At 55.0% G+C, this 23,462-nt stretch overlaps 1 protein-coding gene across 17 annotated transcripts in view; it reads left to right on the top strand.

Annotated features, from left to right (window-relative positions):
• Positions 1-23,462, top strand: part of CACNA1C (calcium voltage-gated channel subunit alpha1 C) — a 449,377-nt gene that overhangs the window by 107,553 nt on the left and 318,362 nt on the right. For all 17 annotated transcript variants that reach the window (XM_043882595.1, XM_043882597.1, XM_043882599.1 and 14 more), the window contains exons 2-3: positions 5,121-5,442; positions 9,158-9,263. In XM_043882595.1, coding sequence (XP_043738530.1) covers positions 5,121-5,442; positions 9,158-9,263 — 428 coding nt within the window. The remainder of the gene's footprint in view (positions 1-5,120; positions 5,443-9,157; positions 9,264-23,462) is intronic.

The following is a 23,462-nucleotide window of genomic DNA, read 5'->3' as shown; positions in this document are numbered from 1 at the left end:
GAGGGGATTTGAGAAGGACTGCCTGAGCTGAGAGCAAAGGGAACAGAATACTGAGGACATGCAAGGGTCCTGGGGCAGGTGAGGACAGAGCTTGTCTGAGTGAAATGGGGCCGTGACGGCAGGAAAGGGGTGGACCAGGCTGAGGGAGGAAGTGCAGAGAAGTGGGCAGGGCCACTGCTGTGGGCTCACAACCCATGGCAGAGCCTTGACTTTGAAGAGATTTAACTGGGAGGATGATGGGGCCTGATTCATGATTGATATTTCTAAAAGGTCACTCTGCCTGCTGCCTGGAGATTGGACTGGGGACGGGCAGGAGGATGAGGGAAATAGAGCTGCCGCCGCATCTCAGGCAAGAAATGGGTTGCGGCCTGGACCAGGCTGGGGCACCAGAGGGGGGAGTCATTGCTCACAGCCTCTTCCCTGGAAATGCTCCTCTGTGGTCACAGCAGGGAGCCTGGGAAAGCTCGTCCTCTCGGGTGCGGATGGCCAGTCCCAGCACTGTTTTCCAAGTCGTCCTCACCAGGATGTCGTCATCACGGGCCTCAGTGAGCAGAGACTGGGCCTCTTCTGGGATGGGGGCCCTGGGGCAGGTGCATACAGGCAGGCAGATTAAAGAAAACCACTTGGTTTTTTGGCTCCAGGCTCCAGGTCCCAGCTCTTTGAGGGCCCCCAGGGGAGCCCAAGTCCTGAGCTCATCTCCTGTTTGAACCCTAGCAGAGCAGACAGTCCTGAGGCTGACTGATGCCTTGTCCTGGTCCCTTGGAGCAGAGCCGTGGGTGCAGTGAGAGGTGCTGCCCAGGGCAGCTGGGCTCCTTCTCAAGTGGGAGACACTTTCTCCTATACAAGGAAGGTGTCCACTATGAATGCCCACCTGTGTACACAGCTTGGTCGGCTGGGCTGCCGCCCTGGGCTTGGGCAGATCGTCCGGGAAGGCAGGAGCTGGAGCTTACTTAGACAGTGGCATCTTTTCAGCTGGCAGCCAGGAGACTGAGCTTTGAATCAGCTTTGTAATTTGAAAATTGGTCTCTTTGCATTGGGTGGTTATTTCCTGCTAACAGAAGCCGTCAGAGACACAGAGCGCTTCCCTCCCTCCACGCTCTGCTCTGGAGCCATCCATGTGGGGTCCGAGATGGAGCTTTTCATTCTCAGATCGCCGTGTCCTCTTTTCGTGGGCCCCGTGGGTTCTGATGGAGCCTCAGACCTGACTGGGGAGTCATCCCAGGGCATGGGGGACAGTCACTTAGGGTGGGAAACAGTCATGTGGGGTGGGGGAGGCTGAGCTGGGCCTTGAGGTATAGCCTCGGCAGGGGCCAGCCTGCAGGGCCACACATGTCTCTTGTGTGTGTGTTTGTGTGTGTGCATGCGTCTGCGTGTGTGTTTGTGTGTCTGTCTGCGTCTGTGTGTGCATGTGTCTGTGTCCCTGTATGTGTCTGTGTCTTGTGTGTCCGTGTGTGCGTCTGTGTGTGTATCTGTGTGTGTCCGTGTTTGTCTGTGTCTTATGAATCTGTATGTATGTGTATCTGTGTGTGTCTGTGTCTTGTGTGTCTGTGTGCCTGTGTATGTGTCCACACACCTCCCACCCCCATCCTGGTTGCAGGGCTGCAGCTGTGCTCGGGCCCCAGGACTGAGACACTGAAGGTTGTTTTCTTGCCCTCTGGCTGGGGAGGCTGTCATTCCTCTTTTCCCCGCGGGCCTGTTCGTGTGTGCTTCTCCAGATGGTGCTCTCCCGAGAGGTCCCAGTGCTCTGGGAACGGTTCACAGTGTAAATAAGGTCACCGAGGCTCGAGTGGCTCCGAAGCCAGCCCACCCAGACCAGCCTTTCCAACTGCCTCTGGGCTCCGTGGGGCCCTGGTTTTGACGGCTTGGGGCCCAGGATGCACCCACGCCGGCCTCCCTGGGTGATGGGTATCTTCTCTGCCTTGCTGCCTTCCTTTCCGACATCATCCGTGGACTCTGGGATGGTCAGGTTGGCACGTGGCTGGTGCTGTGAGAGAGCTTGGGGGGCTGGGGGACACCTGAGGGCAGCAGGGAGGCAGGTACCATCGAGGCCTCGCATCAGGACAGAGTGTGGCCTAGCGGGTCCTTGTGTCAGAGGGGTTCACGGCTGCTTCCATGGCCCTGTGGGAAGAGGAGTGGCTGATCCAGGAGCTCCGGAAGAGGCTGGCCAAGCCAGGGGTCGAGGAAGGAAGGTGGCTTCTCACAGATCAAATTGGCAAACAGGGTCACAGCCCCTGCTGGTGAATCTGGTAAACACATGGAACCTGGCCACGTCGGACCTGCTTGGTCCAGGGTGGCATGTCCACCCTCCTCCACCCTGGGGGCCCCGGGGCTGATGCCATGCTGGATGGTGCCTAATGAGGGTCACATCAAACACAAAGGGTCTCCTTGGGGTCAGAACTGCAGGCCCTTCACCCCGAGGCCACGAACTGGGCAGGGGGTTCATGGCCCCCTGTGAGCACACACACACGGAGCGAGTGGACACAGTATCTCCAGCCTCACTCCACATCCTCTGCTCTCGTGGGTGACGGGAACCCACACCTGATGGTTGTCACAGCGCCCTTGTGCAGCAGGTGCCTTGATGCATCACGTCCTGTCTTCCAGTCTCTTCCTCTGGGGCCTCCTAAGAAAGGCAGAGGCCTGGCCGAGCAGGCTGTCCCTCGCTGTAAGCTTGGGACCCCCCACAGTGATGATAGCGGTGAGCGTGTGAGGGGCAGGACCCCTGTCTGGAAGGGGTTGGCTCCTCTGGGTCCTTGACGGAGACGCGGAGCCCGTGTCTGCAGGGCACAGGCCGTGTGTTGAGGAGAGCTCAGAGGCTGCTCTCCAGGCCGGGAGTGGGGGTGGGGTTCTGATGCCACAGGGACCAGATGGCACCGGTGCGGGAGCAGCTGCCATGGATGGGAAGGTGCAGACCAGCTGTCACCTACGCGGACCTGGAGGGCTCCTCTCGGGCCCAGCGGGTGGGTCACGGGCACCTGTACCTCTGTGATAAAATGCCACCCACCCGCCTCTCCTGCCTGCACAGCCATCAGTGACCTGTCACGATATGCCTTCCTGTAGTGCTCAGAAAAGTCACAGAGCCCTTAAGGAACACAGCGCGTGGGGGTCCCGTCAGTCAGGTGGCGTGAAACTGGAAACTTCCATGTGTCACTGGTGTGATGGTGGGAGGACGTAGACTTGGGAAACTGGCAGGAGTGGCAGTCCAGACAGGTAGGGGCTTTGAGGCACTTGAGCAAGCGCATTAGGTCTGCAGGAGCCAGAAAGCCAATTGAGATCACCTTAAGTGAAGTTACCTAAGGCGTAAGGCTGGAGAGCTCAGAGGTGGAGCTGGCATCACGTGTGGCTGGACACAGGAGCCCAGCGGTTGTCAGAGTCTGTCTCCAGGACGGAGTGTCTCTGGGATCTGAGGCTAAGCTGGGTCACGTGCTCATCTCTGAACTGGCCCTTGTCGGGGACAAGGTCGGTGGTGAAGGTGAGAGGGCCAGCTGGGAGCAAAAGTAACTTTGAAGGGCAAACCTAGAAGGGTGAGCCCAAGTTGACTGTGGGAAGGAGGGGCACTGGGCGAGGCACCACGTGGTCATCTGGGTCCAGCCTGTTCTGAGGAGGGGGACGGGGCCCCAGGAGGCGGCCAGCAGCTTCCCTGGAAGAACCCCGTGCACATGACGCAGAGAAGAGAGTTATTGAAGGAGGCTTGCAAGTGATGTCCACACCCCTGGCCTGGCTCTGGCCACTCTCTCCGGGGCGACTGACGTGGCCTCCAGATGCCAGGCTCTTTGCCCACAATGTCACCCCATTCTCGCAGCACCTCCTCATCCCACGGAGCCTGGCCAGTGGCCAGTCTCAAGGTCACAGGTCATCCCAGGGCCCGGACTGGGTTGGTCTCTTGGTGGACCTTGTAGGCTTCTCTGGGGAGGTGTCAGTGGGCAGACAGGGGAGAACCCACCAGGCCTGGGCCGTGTTGTGGGGACAGTCTTGGAGCTTTGTGTTGCCTTCAAGCCAGAGCCATGCAGAGGTGTCTATGCTGGATTCCTCTGGGTCCTGCCCAGGTTTTCTGTCCCTCTGTCCCCTCCTGGCCACACCCACTACACAGCGCCATTTCCCAGACGCCAAATGCTACACAGTGAGTCACCCCGAACAAGTGGCTCTCTGCAGTGCACACTGGGCTGCTCCAGTTTTTGCAGGTCAGGAGTTCAGGAAGGGCTCCCTGGGCCGTTCTGGCTTGGGGTCTTGTCGTGGGGTTGCAGTCAGATGACAGCTGGAGTCGCTGGGGGCTGGACAGGACTCCCCACCCCCACTAGGCTGGTGGGGCTTCCTGACAGCGTGGTGGCCCAGGGCTGGTGTTTCAGATTTTCCACTTACCTTAGAAGTCGCCTCTGTGTCACCTCTGCTGAGAAAACAATCACAGAAGGCCAACTTATGTCAGGAAGGCCCATAGATCCTATTGCTCAATTGGGGGGACACCATGGGACATGCTGTCGTGATTTAAAACCCTCACAGCTGCCGGCTCTCCTTTTCAACAACACCCATCGCCAGATGGGTTTGCGGTACCTGGATGTCACCTTGCTTTGGTCCAACCCCTTCATTTAAGATTCTTACTTTTATTTTGGAGCTCAGGTCAGAGATTTGAGTGAATTATACCCTCCAATTTGCTATACATTTGTCAGCATTGATTCATGCAGCAGCTCTCATTCATTCATTCTCTTTTTCCTGTCCCCGTATCCTGTTCTCATTTCGTGCCTCACCTTCTGTAGACAACCATTCAACTCTATTCTATTTGTATGTGTGCTTATAAGTATATATTTTAGCTGCCATGTGTTGCATAGCATATTTCTCCTTTTCTGCATCCTCGCTGTGTTTCTGAGATCCCCAAGTGCTTAATGCATATTTTCCTCTTAAAATGAGGGGAGAGACATGTCCAGGGTCACACAGATGACCTGGGCTGAACTCGGACCAGAGCAGACCCAGGGTCACAATCTGGTGTTTCCATAGGTCGCCTCCCCGGCTCCTGCAGTGGTTTGAAATGAAATTTTTAAAAAGATACTTGCGAGTCTGGGGCCCAGATCGCATTGCCAGGGCTCCTGGGTCCCCCCCGCAGTGACCACTGTCCCTGTCTTCTCCTGCAGGTCCCAGCTATGGGAGCCCGCGCCCGGCTCACGCCAACATGAACGCCAATGCAGCCGCGGGGCTGGCGCCCGAGCACATCCCCACGCCGGGGGCCGCCCTGTCCTGGCAGGCCGCCATAGATGCGGCCCGGCAGGCCAAGCTGATGGGCAGCGCTGGCAACGCGACCATCTCCACCGTCAGCTCCACGCAGCGGAAGCGACAGCAGTACGGGAAGCCCAAGAAGCAGGGCAGCACGACGGCCACCCGCCCGCCCCGCGCCCTGCTCTGCCTGACCCTAAAGAACCCCATCCGGAGGGCCTGCATCAGCATCGTCGAGTGGAAGTATCCTTTGGGTTTGGCCGTGTGGCCTGCCTGCGGCGGGTTGTTCTCAGACCCCTGGGTCGGTCACCGGGCGTGGTTGGAATGCAGAGTTCTAGGCCCTCCCCAGCCTTGAGTCAGCGCCTCTGTGGACGGGGCCTGGGAAGCTGCCTGTAGAGCCAGCTCCTCGGGGATTGCTCCGTACATAAAAGCAGTGTTTAAGGAAACAAGACTAAGGGGCTGTTTCTCCTCGCTTGACGGGCTGAGCTTGCTCAGGGCTCACTCAGTGAGGGTTGACATGTCACCTCCTCCTGATCTGTGGGCTGGCACAGCCGTGTGACCTCCCCGTGAGGTTGGAGGAGTCCATCAGCGTTCCTTGGGGGGTTGGGACAAAGCGCAGGTGTCTGAGCTCTGCCTGGGCCTGGCTGAACTCTCCAGATGCAGCTGGGTTGGGGACCACCAGCCTGGGGGATGACACAGACCCCGTGTCTGCATAGAACCCGGTGAGCGCAGGCTGCAGAGGACGAGGCTTTGAAGGGCTGGGCTCTCACGGAGCAATCCCACCCAGGAATCATGGGGTGGGGGAGATGGGAAGGCCCCTGAGGGTGAGTGCGTGTGCCTCCGACTTTCCCAGTGAGGACACGGAGCCTGCAGATTGGCACAGACAGGACTAGGACCCTGGACTCAGTGCCAGGCGTTTTCCTAGGAAGAAGCCATCTGGGCAGGCCCGCCACGTCTCCTGGGGTTTAGGGCGGGTGTTAGGTTTCATTGACGACTTTCCATGGAAAGATTTACAAGTTTTGGGAGTGGATGAAAGGTATAAGGAGATGACTCGAGACAGAAGGACATTTCTGTTTAGCAAGAAATGTTTGTTCTGTCAAAGCCTGAACCCCTGAAGTCCCAAATCACTTGAGAGGAGGTGGCCTAAGCCCGGCATAACTGCAGAGCTGGGCAGTGGGTCCCGGGGCCGAGGCGTCCGCTGCCTGGGTCAGAAGCTTGGATCTGTGGGTCCCCATCAGGCTGCTGTCAGCACCGCTTGGTCGGGGCTGTGAAGGGGCAGCCGGGCCATGTGTCCAGGGTGGGGCAGGGGGCCGGGAGGAGCTGAATTCGCTCTAACCACACCAGAGATTCAGATCCAGGTGCCCTGAACTCACATCCCCGCTCCCTCTCCCCATGAGTCCTGAGTTTAGGAGAAAGGCACTGGTGAGGGGTGGGGGGGTGGTTGGGGGAGGCCAGGAGGAGGCCAGCAGCTCAGCGGGGCCCCAGGGGGACTGGACCTGGGTCTGAACTCCCAGCTTACAGTGGGCATCTTCTCTGCACCATGCAGCCTTGCTTACTGGCCTGAGTGGTTTCTGAGCTTTAACACAAGGTGATGAAAGGATAGTCTGAATTTGGAGGCTGGGGGCCGTCAGAGCAGGAGACACCTGGACTCAGCTGCCACCCACCTGCGGGGAGGGGACAGGTTGACATTTGAGGCCTGGCTCTTGTCCTGGTTGCCTGGGGGAGCCCCAGGACAGATGAGGGGGACCAAGATGCCCAGCCTGGGCTAAGTGGGGACAGGGCGAGAGGGAAGAGGCCACGTGGGAGGGGGCCTGAAAGAGCCAATTTCCTAAAAACACTTAGGGTGGGACTTCCCTGGAGGTCCAGTGGTTAAGACCTCACCTTCCAACGCATGTGGTGCGGGTTCAATCCTTGGTCGGAGAACTAAGATCCCACATGCCTCCCAGCGAAAAAAAACAGAACCATAAAGTAGAAGCAATATGCAACAAATTCAATAAAGACTTGAAAAATGGTCCACCAAAAAAGTTCCCACAAAACTTTAACAGCAACAATTGCTTGGGATGATTTCAGAGTGGATCAGTGTAGAAGACTCCTGACAAATTCAGACTTCAGAGCCAGACTTTCTGGTCCAACCCCATCCTACCCCAGCGAGGGTGACTCTGGGCAAGTTGACGCATCCCATCACCTTCTGTTTCCTCATGTAGGAATGGGGTGACAACTGCCCACCACGCTGCGGTTTGAGCAGGGCGGTCAGAGCAGGGCCTGGCGGGCAAGCCTTTGGTCAGCATCAGCATCCAGCCTTCCTCCCACCAGCATCCCAACTCCCCATGCATCCCTGACAAGCTCAAAGGCAGCACGGCCTGCTGGAAAAGATGAGTCAGGAGCTCTGGTTCAGACCTGACTCCGCTATTTGCCAGCTCGGCCCTGGGAGGCGCTGCTTTGTTTTCTGGGTCTGTCCAGTGGAGAGGCTGGGTGCCTGCTGCAGGTGTTCTCAATAGCAAGAAACTGACAGTGTTGAGGGGGCATGCTGGGTGAGCGGATGCCCAGCTCCACCCTCAGGGCCGAGGGGACCCACCCGTAGGCAGCACAGTGTCCAGGGGGCCCTGAACTGGAGGATCACCAATTCCTTCCAGGCCCCAGGCTGCCCTGAGAACTCAGATCCCGGGACGTCCATGGCAGGGGAGTGGACAGTGGACTCTGCAAACAGGGGTCTGGGTTCTGGCCTAGCAGGTCAATGCCTGCTGTGGGTCTTGGGAGTTTCTCAGGATCCCTGGGCCTCAGGGGTTTGGACCAGGCCGTCTCCAAGGCCTTTGTCTGCTTCAGGACTTGTGAGCTCTGCAAGCCCAGGCTTCCCTGGAGATGGAGGCGGTCCCTCCCTCCACGAATGTCCCTCCTCTTTCTCATCCTCCTCTGGTGAGGTTCCATGGTCTGGGCTGGAAACGTGGCTGTGTTGGGGAGGAGGGGACATGGGGCTGGAAGAGCGTGAGCCAGGCCCTTCCTCTGAAGCACCCCCACCCCCCACCCCATGGCCTTCCATCGAGGGTGTAGGGCAGAAGGTGTATGATCACAGTTGCTCATTTTTGCATCTGCCTGATATTTTGATGCAGAGATCCGGGCACAGGGACCTCCTTAAGGGTTGGGGAGTGAGGCTTGGCTTATCCCCACACCCCCCACCCTCCAAACCCCAGCACAACCTGCAGCAAGTCAGGAGACCCTGGGATGCAGGCTGCCCCACCCCCACCCCGAAAGCAGGACCTCAGTAGATGGAAGAGACCCCTGCACCCAGCTGCCATCCCCCACCCGCACAGATCATGCTGCTCTGCTGCTGGGGTCCAGAGCCCCTAGCCACCTTCAGGCTCTCTGGAAGCTGTCAGAGAATAAGGAGGAAGAAAAAAAAAAGACTCTGAACTTCAACTTAAAAGATTGAAAGTATTATTTCCAAATTTCGCTGAAGAGTCGAAGTCAAGTCTCTGCCTTGAGCCCCACAGGGTCTTCCTGTTTCAAGCCAAGCCTTGTCGGGCCCCCAGTGCAGTCGGGCGAACCCACGGGCAGGGCGGCCCGGGAAAGGGTGGGCGGGGGCGAGTCCCGGCTGGAGCAGGCCCCAATCTTTAAAAGCAACCCTGTGCACACATGAGGGAAAATGAAGTCCAGTGCAATCTAAATAAATAAAAGAAGGGAAAAAAGTTTTAGAAATCTGTGTTTACTCTGGCACGCGACTGGCCTCCACTGCTTTTGACATATTAGGAAAAATTTTGGCGGGGCCCCATTAGAAGCACTTAAAAAGGCATATGTTTCTTTTCAGAACACAAGGGGCTTGGAATGTATTGTTTAAACAAAATTCTTATGAATCTTCATTAAAAATATATATATATATATATGTGTGTGTGTGTGTGTGTGTGTGTGTGTGTGTTTCACTGGTGCTTCCCGTGGCATTAATTCCTTAACCCCCTCTCCCCAGGCCATTTGAAATCATTATTTTACTGACTATTTTTGCCAATTGTGTGGCCTTAGCGATCTATATTCCCTTCCCAGAGGACGACTCCAACGCCACGAATTCCAACCTGGTAAGTGCACCGCCGCGTGCCCGCCTCTGCACAAGGGCAGTGGGGGCTAAGCTTGGACCATGCGGATGCAAGCCAGAACATGCTTGATGTTACAAAAGTTGACCGAGCTTGGATGTCAAGGTCTCTTTTTTCACATCAGCTGTCTTATCTCGGCCTGTTGTGAGAAAGACTGTTGCAGTCAGGCGATTGTGAGCAGGGTGCGTGCGAGTGTGAGTTCTGAGCAGTGGCCCGTGGGTGCTCTTTCCACCCGCATCCTGGAAGGGCAGGTGTCTGCTGGAGCGAGTGTGCCTTCTGGATCCTCTGTCGTGTTTGCTCCCAGGGCCGTCATTCCGCTGAGGAGTCTTTGCTCAGGTGATTCGTAGGCTTGGTGCTCGAGAAGTAATTTCTAGGAAGCTTGTAGGAAAGTTTGCTTTTGCAGCCAAGATGGACTATTTAGTTAAGAAGGTTTTATGTTCTTGGGAAAGGCGGCTTTCCCTCTGGATGGTCGGGAGGCCAGTGCTGGCAGTTTGGGGTTAGAACGTGTCCATGGAAAAAGCGTGGAGAGTGTTTACTCTGTGCTGAGCCTGAAGTCATCACAAAGCCGTCTGGGCACAGAGGGGGCTGTGGAATGCAGCTGGCCCGACCAGGCACCCCGCGATCCTGGGCCGCCCGCCGGCTGGGGGGAAGTCCTGCCTCTCCCCTCCCCTGCCAGGACTCCAGAGCTTCTCACATGACCCCACAAAGTGTCTCCTGGGTCATTGGCAGCTTCCTGTAGTTAGCGACAGGGGACAGTTGGTGGTTGTTTCTGCAAGAAGCAGGAGAGTACCCGGGCCTCCTTCTCCTGTCGCCAGCCTCTCTTGATATCACGGGGTATCAATTCTTGTGCTTTTTGGTCTGACATTTTCTTAGGCCCCTGCAGCTAGTGTGTCTGATGCCTGTTTGGACTTCACGGCCTCTGCCTGGTTGTCTCAGGGAGCCTGGGCTGTGTGTGGGGTCAGGCTCCAGAGCTGGCTGGCGAGCTGAGCGATGACAGGGCAAGCAGAGCCTCGGCCCAAGTCCACGTGGCCTGCCGAGGTGTGACCTTGTGTCAGCAGGCAGGAACTCTTCGCTGTGGCAGAAGAAACACACCAGGGGTGTCCCACAGGCCCCCGGAAAGAGCAGGGCCTTCCTTGGTGCCACTTCTTCTCTGAGTATCATTTCATGTAACTGCCCCCACCGCCAACCGACCCATCCTCCGTGAAACCCTACAGCCTCTCAGTTAATCTGCAACTTAGAAAAAGACTCCGAGGCCTGTTTGCCAGCCAGTGATGCTTTGAGTCGACTCTGGGCCAAGGCTCAGAGGGGGTTGCTCTCATCTTAGGTCCCAGAGACGGCCCCTCACCCAGAGTCCATGAGGGTGGGGGGTGTACAGGTGGGCGCTCTGGGTGGCTGAGTGCTTGCTGGCACCTCCTCATGCTGGGCTAGAGAGCAAGGGGTCCTAGGATGTCCTCCGGGCTGGAGCGGAGGGACCGTGGTTTTAAGATCACTTCACAGGGTGATGGACAAGCTCTGAAACTAAGCAGTGGTGATGGTCATACAACTGTATGTAAGTTGGACCCTCACAATGGGCAGATTTCCTGGTATGTAAGTTATACCTCAGTTAAGCTGCTCTGAGTAAAGGGTGACCCCGCACAAGGTCATGCTAGTCCAGGCTGCACCACCGGTCCGTCTTCCATCTTCCCCCATGAGGGCTAGCCCACGTGGTGGAGGGGAGGTGGTGGGGGGCAGCCAGGACCTGGGGAACCTTACACTAGGAATCGGGGTACACCAGAGACTGTGGGGGCTGAGAGGGGGTTCTGGTTGCTAAGGCAGTTGCTGCCTCTCTAAAGCTCTGGATTGGGCAGTGACCGTAAAGTAGGGAAGTGTGCTCGGATGATGGAGAGTTTCCTCCAGCCTAAATACATATACAGAGACACACACACACATATACACAGACACACACAGACATGTACAGAGACACATAGTCACACAGATACACATATACACAGATACACACAGTCACACATATATCAGACACAGACACACATACATGTACACAGACACACACATCACTTATATACACAGATATACTCACAGAAACATATACACAGAGACACACATACAGACGCACAGACACACATGTACACACACAGTCACACATATACATCATATACACAGACAGGCACATATACACACAGTCACGCTACACACAGATACTCACAGTCACACATATATACAGACACAGACACACATACATGTACACACAGTCACACATATACACACATAGGCACATACACAGATGCACGCATACACACAGAGACACACATACATGTACACAGACACAGGCAGTCACACATATACACACAGTCACACATATACACAGACACACGTACATGTACACAGACACTCAGAGACACACACCTACACAGACACACATTTTGAAAATTCCTCTCAGTGGGTGGGGGGGGTCAAGAGATGCCTTCAGCCAGGAGAAGGTGAGCTTTAACGGGATGAGGGGCGGTGACCGAGGAGCCTGTGGACAGAGCAGGAGGAGATGCAGTGGGCAGGTGTCAGGCAGGACTCCAGAGACACTTCCTGCTGGGGGAGGGGGGGAGGGCGGAAGGACCCCCAGGCCGGGCTCTGGGCACCTGCGGCAGGTGCAGGGGAAGGGTGGTGCAGGTGGACAGGAGGAGCGATGGGGCCACCAGGGAGGTTCCGCCTGAGAGTCGGAGGGAGATGGCGAGCGCCGAGTCTTCTAAGCTCGAGAAACAGAGACTTAAACCCATAGGAGACGGTGGGGGGTGGTTCACACTTACGTGGCTGGCAGCTCCAGGCCGACAGTGCGGAGAGCGGGCTGGGGCGCCACGCGGAGCGGGGGCTTTGGGTCCATAGCCTCTGGAACCCTGAAGCAGGAGTGCATGTGGCTCTTTATGGAGCTTTGAGGACCAAAGCCGTCCCCTTGTCCCACCAGAATGTGGCCCCCAAATCACTGACGGGCCTCTGAAAGGAAGCTTGACAACCTCCTGTGACTCTCATGGCTTTTTTAGAACAAGAAACTGCAGTCGCAGAGTTCTGCTCAGAGACGGAGGCAATACTGCACCCACAGCAGAGGACCTGGGACCTCAGAGCCTGTGGATCCCCTTGGGTGCGGCGGGGAGCAGCTACAGTGTGAGCCCACGGGACCCAGAGTCCATGGGTTTAACTCGCCCCCCTGGCGCCCCTGCTGCTGGGAGTCACTGGCTGCTCTTTGGGAAAAGCGACCCAAATGTTCGCCCTCCTGCAAGTGGGGCCCCGTCAGCTTGCCCTCTCCCCATGGCTCTCTCTAGGGTCCAGACAGAAAGAGAAGACACATCAGCTGCCCAGAGGTGTGTCCTCTGTCGAGTCCAAGAATAACTCACTTAGCAAAGACCCTCACTGTCCAGAAGGAGGGGGTCCCCCTGACATCTGCGGGCCCATAGCCACCCTCCTGCTCTCGACTTCCTTCCTTCCTCCCGCCCGGTTCCTTCTCCTTGCAACCTGCTTGATACAACCCCTGTTTATTTTCCTAGCACTTTGCTTTTTTTCTCCTTCCAGGAGTTGAAAAGTGTTTCAGTATGGAATTTTTTTTTAATGGTCTTTTTCTCATTATTTAAGTAAAAGTCTGTTTGTTTTATGCTCCATCTAACATATGCCGTTGCACCCAAATCCGTCATCTTTGTTATCTTTTCCTGGTGCTAGTGAAGCAGAAGGAAACATGAACTGGCCCATAACACGGCACTTCTTTCCGCATTTTTCACGGCCTTGTTGCTGGCAGTGCGACCTGCCAGGCAGAGCATCCTGTAGAGATAGTATGTGAACACCCCCACACCCTTGCTGGTGGCTGCTGCCCTGCAGGTAAATTGGACGAGGTCTCCTGAGCTCTATTGCTGGCAGGGTGGACTCATCACGTGTGGAAAACTCCCAGCTCCCAACAGACCCTGAAGTCGGCTCAGACTTGGATTGGGTTGAAATATTAAGAGAATATATTTGGCATCTGACCCTGTGCAGACAACAGAGCTGTGTTGGGTTTTCTGAAGCCAGAACCAGGTGGTTCCAGAGGGGCGAGGGGCAGAGGAGAGGCCAGAGGAGGAGACATGGGGGCTGGGGCAGGGGGGATGGGCTCAGCAGAAGGGGCCAAGTGTCAGGGAGAAGGCGGGACTTTCCAGTTTCCCATTTATGCTGTGAGATGGGGCGGCCCCGGCTGGTTGTAAGGATGGTGAGTTCAGGCCTGGGGGCCATCAAGGTGCCGGCAGAGGCCGTGTGTGCTGGTCGGAGAGCTCACAGCCTGAGCCTGGAGCCCCTTTGTCTGGTCCTGGATGCAGGTCCCACAGGGCCCTTTGGGAGAGCTTTTGTGGGCGAGGAGACACACAGGCTGTTGGTTTCTGGAACCCTCACCCACGGAGGATATCTGGGCTGCCCACTCACAGGTCTCATCACACAGGGAGAGAGGCAGAGAGGCCTCATGGCTAAAGAAGGGTCCCTGAGGGGCAGCCCCCCACCACAACTCACCCTGCAGGGCCCATGTTTGGACCATGTTTGTCCCTGCTGGTCAGCTCAGGAGCCAGATCTTGCCTGAGCCTGTGGGGTCCACTTCCAGACTGCGCTGGGCTGAGGACACCCCACGGCCTGTATTTAGGATGCATCAAGGTGTGTGTTTGGAAAGCAAGCAGAGATGTGGGCTCAGACCCTGGTCCTCCCACAGTGAGCTGGGCCTTCTTGCACCGTCAGGTCTGCTGAAGGGTGAGATGTTTCTATGGGGCCTGCGTGTATCGCAGCAGAGTCGGGGCCGGTGTGTGTGGTCCCCAGGCGTGGGAAACCCACGGACAGGTGATGGCAGGTGGCCCTCATCGCCGGTCCTGTCTGTGGGTACTCAAGGTGGGGGTGTGGATGGGGTGGCTCAGAGCTCAGCCCGGCTCCTAACCAGGGCCTTGGGGAAACATTTCACTGAGGCAGCCCACCCCCGCCCCCCACCCCAGCGCTGCCCTGGGGTCTGCTGAGTTGGTCTGGGAGGGACCCGGTGCAGCTACATCCTATGAGCCATTCTGGAGCCAGGCCTGCAGCAGTGACCGGGGGAGAGAGGGACTGGACCGGGGTGAGGGGTGGGGTGGGGGTTCTCCCCTCAGTCACTGAACCTTTCTGTTTGTGTCTCTTCCGGCAGGTGGGGCCGGGAGACCTGCTTAGTCATAACAATTCCCTTTTCCGAGTGACCAGCAGGCGCCAGTGCTCTGCAAACACTGCTTCTAATCCCCACTACAGTAAATGGTCTTGTCTGTTTACTTGTTTACTTCAGGGTGGAGAATTCATCCCAGGAAGCTGCTCTGTCCCCAGTGCCTTGGGCAGGGACCAGCACCCGCCAGGCTCTTGATAAATATTTGTTGAGTGAGTGGACGGGGAGTGGACGGAGCCTGCCAGATGGCGTCCCTTTAGTTCAGAGAAGCGAAGTGACTGGTGAGAGGGGGCCAAGTGTCACATGGACTCACGTGTGGGGGTGGTGGCCCCTGTTCCCCTGAACGTGCATGACTGTGAGCGTAGGAAGGGGTGGGAAGAATCCTCCGAGACAAAGCACCCGTCCCCGCACCTCACCCCGCCCGTAGCAGCATTAAATGGTGTTTTAAAAAATCAACTTGGTTCTGTTGCAAAATAAAAATGGTAAATGCTGGGGTAAGCAGGGTTACACAGATGACTGTCGTAGGACGTGGTGTCTCTAACTCAATAGTAATGTCTTTGTTCCATGTGCAGACACCGAAGTGTTGTGTGGGTCAGGGTGATTTGGGCATCGCGGTGACCCTGTGAGGCCTTCTGTCGTCCTGTTTCACAGATGAGGACACTGGCGTTCAGAGAAGGGACATGGTCTGCCCTGGAAATGCAGGCATCATGGCGTGGATGCGGGCGCCTGTCCTCAACCGTCAGGAGACAGCTACCTCGTGTGCTCATCAGGCGGGGGTTCCCTGGACCAGGCAGAGGGTGCCACCCCACCTCCCCATCACAAATGGTGCAGGTTTAGAAACACCTGCAGCATAGAAAGCTTGTCCTGAGGACTATGCCCTTGGGAGAGAGGCTGGGCCATGCAGGGAGGCCAGGGTGGCCAGGCGGCTGCCCTGGGGACCAGGCATCTCCAGTGGTGGAGAGTGCTCCCGGACAGAGCCCTGAGTGCAGAGACTCCTCCTCCCTTCAGTTTTCAGAGACGGGCACTGCCTACTGCCTGCTTGCCAGCGGCCGAAGCTTTGAAGTCTAAGTGTGTGACACCCCTTGCCCCGTTTTTATCCACCTGCATTCATTTGGCTTAGCAGCAGCAGCAGCATTCATTTGGGGGGAAAACTCTCCCTATGTACACTCACACTCTGTGTGATGGAAGCCCTTCCTGCACCAAACTCCTTTTAATTTAAATATATTTGAGGAAAGCCTTTCTCGAATATAAAATCCAAACCCCTGGATCCTTCAAAGGAAATTCTGAGCAGGTTGCGTCATTTCTTGGGACTGTGGTGCCCTTGGACGTGTCAAGGGTTGAGCCTGCTGTCAGGCCGTCGGAGGGTGGGGGACTCTGGGTCCCTGCAGCTGGGGTCTTGAGTGGCCCCATGGGATTCCTAGGGACCCCGGCAGCTGCGGACACCTGTCTGCTGGGCGCTGGCCCTCAATGTGGGCTGCCCACCCCGTGGGCTTGGTGCTGGGGCAGCAGGTCCTCACGGTGTGTGCGTGGGAGGAGCTCATTGTGATAAAGTACCTTCCTGTGATTTGTTGGTCTGATGACCTTGATCCTGGCTTCTTAGGAGTCTTTCTCCTAGTTGCCCCTGGGGGGCAGGGGCAGTGAGGGGCTGAACGTAGGCATCTGAGATTCTAAGATGATTAGCAAAAGCCCTGAAAGCAGTGATGTGTGTGAACTGGGGTAGAAAACCGATAGAAGAGGTTTTCCTGGAGAAACTGCTCTTGAGTGAAGCCTGAAGCCTGTGGGGAGTCGGCTAGACTGATGGTGGGAGGAGGAAGATTCCGAGTCAGAAGAGGAGGCGGGACTCCACACAGAAGGTACCGCTTTGACATGTAAGCATGGGTTCCAGAGCCCAGTCTAGGACCATTCTGGGGGTGATGGGAATTCATTCACCAAAAATCCTTACTGGGCGCCTGCTGTATATGGCGCAGCCCCACTTAAGGCAGATGCCCTCAAGAGGCATCGTTTTAAGGGAGAGAGGTAACAGCACCTAATTAAAAAATGAATTATTCAATTGTAATTGACCTCTAAAATATTGACGTTTGGGTATGAGACTACGTTTGTTGTAAGTTAATATTTTACTTATGCTACTGAAAGAACAAAGCCCAAACTAATGATCGCTTACTGGCCTGGAAGGAAGGACTATATCACAAAATCTCTTAAATCGTGATTGAAAAAAAATGTTCTAGGGTTGATGGTGGGATTTTTAATCCTGCTGAAATTTAACCCCTAGATCATGTAACTTGAGGCTTGCAGCATCAGACGGATGAGGGGTGAGGAGGAAGGGACAGGTATGGCTGCTAGAAGGATGGTCACACCTGTCCTCAGGTACAAGGAGGGGAGTTCCCGGAAGTCGGAGCCGAGCAGAACTGAGCAGACCTCTCTGCCACTTTGTGGAAACTGTTCAGCAGGAAACTCAATTGTATGCAAAACGTTTCTGCATTTTCAGGGTGCCTTACTGTTGGGAAGATGCTATCTGATGTCATTTCTTACCTCTCAGGACAACTTGAAATCCACAGGTGTCAAAGTCATCTTTCTCTCCCTGTAGCCAGGCATTTTTAGTAAATGTTAATTTTTGTAACAAAAAAATTTCATTTTTATCCTCCTGTAATCAGGAGGATTACTGCCTGAATTTTTTTTAATGGGAGTGTGCATTGCTTTATCAAACTCTGGGAGATAGTGGAGGAGAGGGAAGCCTGGTGTGCTGTAGTCCATAGGGTCAAAAAGAGTTGGACATGACTGAATGGCTGAACGACAACAACATGCATTATTTTTTATTTTTTGGCCGCAACATGCACTATGTGGGATCTAGTTCCCTGACCAGGCGTGGAACCCAGGCGTCGTGCATTGGGACCGCGGGTCTTAACCACTGCACCACCAGGGAAGTCCCTCCGAATAATTGTATTCTTTTCCTTTTCTCCAAGGTAGGCATCTTGAGTTGGGCCTTTTGGAGCAAAATAATAAAACTTTTTGTCTACTCTGGTGGCCTATGTTAAAGCTGTTTCATCTCAAATGTCTGTAATTCTGTAAATCGAGTCAGCTTCTCTCAAACATGCAGGTGAATCTGTTGTCCACTGGCTCCTTGCAGATGGCACGTTCATTTGTGTGATGTGCATCTGATGTGAGGGTTCCTGACAGCATCTTCGGGCAAGCTTGGGGTGGGAAACCCAGATCTGGGCCCTGCAGACTTGGCTTTCTTGGTGTCTGGCCTCCACTGAGGTTCTGTGCTGTGAATGCTTCCTGGGAACGTTGCCTCTTTGTGGTGAGTGTTAGGTCATTGCCATTGGTTTGTTGCTGAGAAGACAGGAAGATGAGATGGTGGAGAGAAAAGTGGAAGGGGGCTCAGGGTTCCCAGAAGAAATGGGAAGGGAGCAGAGTTGAGGAGAGAAACCACATCTCAGGACAGAGGAATCTAGACGAAGCTGTGAAAGCAGCATGGCTGGCCAGCAAGAAAGGAGACGTAGATTACAGAGTGAAGGGAGACATTGACTGCCTTCCCAGGCTTTTTGGGGGCATCAGTGGGGCTTCCCTGGTGGCTCAGATGGTAAAGAATCTGCCCTCAATGTGGAAACCCTGGGTTGGGGTTTGCAGAATCAAAGAATCAAACCCTCAATGTTTGATCCCTGGGTCAGGAAGATCCCCTGGAGAAGGGAATGGCAACGCACTCCAGTATTCTTGCCTGGGAAATCCCATGGACAGAGAAGCCTGGTGGGCTATGGTCCATGGGGTCACAGAGTCAAACATGACTGAGCGACTAACACTTTCGTTTTTTTTCCACTTTGAGTAATTAAACAGGCAGCAGGCTTTCTCCCAGGTAAGTCATTGTGAAAAATTCACCCTAAACACCCGGGTTTCCATGCTCTCAATTCCCAGTCCTCAGATTACCGTGTCAGTCATGTGGGGTCCCCTTGGAAAGAAGGTGCCACAGCGCATGGGCACAGTTTGGAGGATGCTGGGGGAGGGGTACATTTGTGCAGCTTCTAGGGCTTTTTGTTGTCTGTATGTTCACATGCCTATGTACACTCATACACGCACTTACATGAAGCCTGTCAAATTTTTCAAAACTTTCCGGAGGAATTAGCATCATAAAATCATAAAGAAATCTCCGAAGGGCCTTTGGAGCCGAGAGGGGCGGGAGGCAGCCCACATACATCACTCTGAAGGAAACCCATCACTTGCGCAGCCCCAGAGATCTCGGGGAAATCTCTTATGAAATGAACTGCCTGCTGCCTGACAGCCTCTGGGAAGCATCAGCTCTGCCTTCGTCCTAAAATATTGCATTGAGAGGACCTGCCATGGAGACGCTGATCCCACTTATGGGCATTGGGACGCAAGTGTCATCTAGCCTCTGTTTTTGTATCAGCCCCGCCATTCCCGTGGGCGTGTTTACCCAGACTCTCCACGGCCAGGCCCGGGCTCTGCTTTTCAGGGATGTATTCCAGTCCCTGTGTTCTGAGTCACGTCTCCCTTTAATCAGACTAACAATGGGCACCACTGTTGCAATTCTGGAACAGGTGTCCCGTCCCAGGGACCCAGATCTTGATCACGACTCTACAGCTCTGCCGTGTCTAGCTCTTGTGTGCAAACAGTGAAGCGGGTTCAGAGGCAAGGTGACCAAGCCAGGGCCACCCGGGGGAGGATGCTGTGAAGTGAGGGTGTGAGGCACGCTCCGAGTGACTCTGAGTGCTTGTTCTCTCCGGTGTGCGAAGGGTTTGAGACCACCTCCCTCCGGATGTGTTCCCAAAGGGGCCTGAAAGGGGAGAGGGTGTGTGTCTGAGCCCAGCAGTGACTCTCCCCGCCCTTGGTCGCGGGGCAGCTATGTCCATGGGGCTCAGAACTTGGCCCCCATCTGGACCAACACTGAAGGTGTTGTTCTTGGCCTCTCCAGGGAAGATGCCACAGAACACTTGCTTTCCTGGGGTCCTCTGGGCAGTGGTGATTCAAGCCTGGAAGGGTGTGGTCTTGGCATCCACCTGAGCAGCGGCAGAAATCTTGCCAATGATGTTTGGGGCTTGTGTGGAATAAACTCAGAAACTGATGGGTTTGCTAGATGTTTGAGCGTCTGAGGCTGAGGAGGAAAGGGTGGGTCTGGGCTGGGTGGGACCGTGTGCTTTGTTCTCCGGACCCCACAGAAGCACTCAGAGGGATGCTCATGTTCAGACACCTGTGGGCTGGGGGAGCATCCATCCCAGGCTCTAGAGGGCCAGGAGAGAGGAGACAGCCCTGATGAACACACAGAACATCACAGTCCTTTCTCCTGGACTCGCTTAGAAAGCCCAAAGTGCATTTAACGTTTCCATTGTAAGACTTCTCTCTGCTGATGGCATTTGGAAAGCTGGCCTCTAGGAAAAGCCCAGCGTAGGAATCTCCTGGGAGCAGCGAGCAGACTGTTGCCTTTTCTGATTTCCAAAAAGATCTTAATTTTTCCTGACTGTTTATGCACCTTCCACCACACCAGAAAGCTTCTGGAATCAGGGCTGCTCTTGGGGAACAGGAGTGGCCCAAAGGGCAGGGGCAGAGACTGGTGTCTGCTGAGAGCAGCAGGTAGGGCCTGGACTTGGAAGGCTGAGCCCCCAAGGCATGGCGGGTCCAGGCTGGGGCGTGGAAGGTCCAGGTGGGTCCAGGCTCTGGTCCAGATCCAGAGCCTGATAGGTTTCCTTGGTCTCGTCATGAAGGCTTTCATCGTTGATGATGTACTTTGAGTTCACTCTTGGGAGAATGGCTTGGGAGAACAGTGGTAACTGTTCCCCCAGGGCAGGTGCCAAGGGCCTGAGGCAGCCTTGTCCCAGTGTCCCAATGTTGGTTTTGGTTTGGCTCTCATGCCTGAGTTCACTGTTGGTCTGTCTTGAATGATGAAGGGATTGGAGGGGTAGGAACCGACTCAGATTCCACTGGATTCCACTGAGCTCGCATGCTCTGTTCAGAGCAGACTCTACAGTTTGTATGGCAGGAATCAAGTTTATGGATCAAGTTTATGAATCAGTGGAACTAAAAGAAAAACTAAACTAAAAAAACTAAAAAACTAAAAGTAAGATTTTGCTGGGGTCTAAATAACATGGAAGTCGCCTGTGCCTTAGCCAGCGCTGGGTCCCACAGCCCTCCGTGTTGGGTGACTGGAGGGCTGTGGTCCACCTGCATCCTCTCAGTGTCGGGAAGTGAGACAGATCAACCCTGGAAGGAAGATGAAGCCACAGGAGGTTAGTTCCGAAGAAAACAGTGTTGGGGTCCACCCGCCCCACCTGGTCGGCGTGGCCCAGGCCAGCAGAGTGGAGGGCGGAAGGAAGACTCACTACTCATCTGAAATTTGGGCATAAATTTCCATGTCTTGTGAGTCGATGGAGGACTCGGCCCCCGTCACGCGATCTGCATTGGTTGGCCCTGAAACACCCTCTGGCTGCTTGTCTGACAGGCCCTCATTCCAGGGCGTGGCGAGCCCCAGCGCAGCTGTGGAGGGGCACTCTGCCCATGTGACTCTCCACTTTAGGATGGAGGCTTCTTTTGAAAAAACTGTGGTGAAACATTAAAAAAAAAAAATCCACCCTTTTACCCATTTTGGAGCGTACGTACGTACCGTGTTGCCTGGGTAGCTGTGAGGACACTCACACTGTCATGTGACCATCACCACCCTGGTCTCCAGGACTCTGCCATCTTCCCAGATGGACACTCCATCCCCATAAGCACGGCCCTCCCCTCCCCCAGGCCTGGCCCCCACCTCCTACTGTCTGTCTCTGGTTCCTCAGAATGGAATCACCTCTCCTGCTGTGTCTGGAGGCCCCCAACTACGGTGGGAGGAGGTGGATGGATGCTCTGCCAGGAAGGGCCAGGGACTATGTTCTCTGGGGATGTGAAGGCTTCAGGCTGTGGTTCTGCTTCTCCCTCCGGAGTGGGGTGCAGCCCGTGCTGGACTGTCCTGCCTTATCCTTCCATTTCCCTTCCACAGGGCGGGGCGGGGCTGGTGCCCATCTTCTTTGTGGGTAGGCATGGACCATGAGTAAGACAGTTTGGGAACAAACAGGGAATATTCACTGTCTCAGATGAGCTGAGTAATCATTGGACCCCTCCAAGGTCCACCACTTCAGCTGTCCTCTCTGCATCTTTAGATGGTCCCTGCCTCCCAAGATGCTGGGCAGAAGTTCTTCCAAATTCAAGAAAAAAGGAATACTCTGCCTTCCCCAGGGATGCTCCTGAGGGCTCTTCTCCATCCAGGAATGTTTTCCACGTAAAACCCTACAACAGGCCTCCCCAGAGGGTTTTCCCATAGGTTCTCCATTTGAGAGTCTTGGTTCTTCCTGACTACTGGATGCTTAGTCACCTCCCCCAGTGACAGCCTGGACTGAACATCCTCCTGGCCAGGCTGCCATCGGGGGCTGGAGGTGGGAGTGGATGGGGCAGGTGGATACAGAACACACCTCAGGGCTACACTGGCCATGTCCGGGCAGCGAGGAGTCAGAGCAGGGAGGCGAGCGTGGGCATGACAGACTCCTGGAAGGACCTTGTTTTCCAGCTGGGAGCCCGGGTTTGATTCTGGAGTTGGTATTTTCTATTGTGGCTGTGATGCCCTGGATCCACTGGGCAGAGGGGTCTCAGGCAGGGTCAGAGAGGTCCCCGAGGTTCCCACACAGGAGAAACCAAAACCAGCAGATCCCACTCCCTGGGGCCCCAGCCCTCCCCGGCCCTGAGGCCTGGGAGGTCCATCCAGAGTCTAGCTCACTCTGTGCTGTTTCCTCACAGGAGAGTTTGCTTTACAATTTTTCATTAATCTGTAAAAATACGTTTTATGCACTCTTCTGAATCGATGTTATGTTTTATAAAAATAGAATAAAGTGATATGGTAATGAGGGAAAAAGCACAGCAGTTTAGAAATTGTGACTGAATGCCCTCCTCCCAAACCATGCTGAAATTATGATGAAAGAATCTTTAAAAAATGCATAAACTGCAGAGATAAAATGAATGGAAAAGAAGACAACAGCAACCATATGTGTGTGTGTATACACATGTGTATATCTGAGGGTTGTTCTCATTTGTTCATTTTTATGTTTGAAATATTCTTTGATGTCTTATTAATGCCATGGTCCTTAACGACCAAACAGCTGCAGCCAGCCACATCATGGAGCTTGGCTTTCCAACACTTTCGTGGAGGCCTCCCAGGTTGAGACAATCCCCTGGAGAAGGGAATGGCTACCCACTCCAATATTCTTGCCTGGAGACTCCCAAGGACAGAGGAGCCTGACAGGTTACAGTCCATGGGGCTGCAGAGAGTTGGACACGACTGAGCGGTTATTTTCACTTTCACCTTCCCAGGTCTTCTAGGTTCTGTTATGTTTTCCAGCCCTAGGAAAGTTGATGGTGATCAGCACACAGAGCCCCGACCAGGTCTTTCTCTGTAGACACATCTCAGTTGGATGTGAGCATACACGTGTTGCTTAACTCAGCTCTGATGGGCGCAGGTGGCTTCAGCACCTCTTTTAAAGCAGCGTTAATGTCTGCTGCACCACAGAAGCAATGCCTTCCTAGGCCCTGGTGCTGGGTGAAGGTCGGAGCTGAATCCAGAGCTTGCTGGAGAGGCCCTACCTCCAGGCAACCCAGCCTGCCTCCCTGCCACCCAGGCTGAGACAGGTGGAGGTTTGTCCTCTATTGACGACCAAGGAGACACTCTTTGGATGGGGGCGTGGCTGGCACAACCCAGGGAAGGACGGCTGAGACTCCCCAGCTGTCCCTCACTTGCTTTCACGGTGCAGCCTCCAGTCCTCTCTAGGCTGGAGATCTGAACATCCCCCAGCATCTTTCAGGCTGGCAGAGGCAGCCAGCCTGGAGAAGAAAGCACGGAGGACACATCAGAGACCACCCTGCAGGACGACTCAGCCACAGCCCCTCCAGCTGACAAGCCCACTCACCACTCCTGTCAGTTTTCTGTTGTTTAACTCTTAAATATAATCCGTCAGTTAAGGACACTTAAATATTTGGAACTCCCTTAAAGTGAA

The sequence above is a fragment of the Cervus elaphus genome, chromosome 22, assembly GCF_910594005.1.
Source record: "Cervus elaphus chromosome 22, mCerEla1.1, whole genome shotgun sequence".
Classification (NCBI taxonomy): domain Eukaryota; kingdom Metazoa; phylum Chordata; class Mammalia; order Artiodactyla; family Cervidae; genus Cervus; species Cervus elaphus.
Note: the sequence above shows the minus strand (reverse complement) of the source record. Positions and strands in the feature narration are given on the sequence as shown.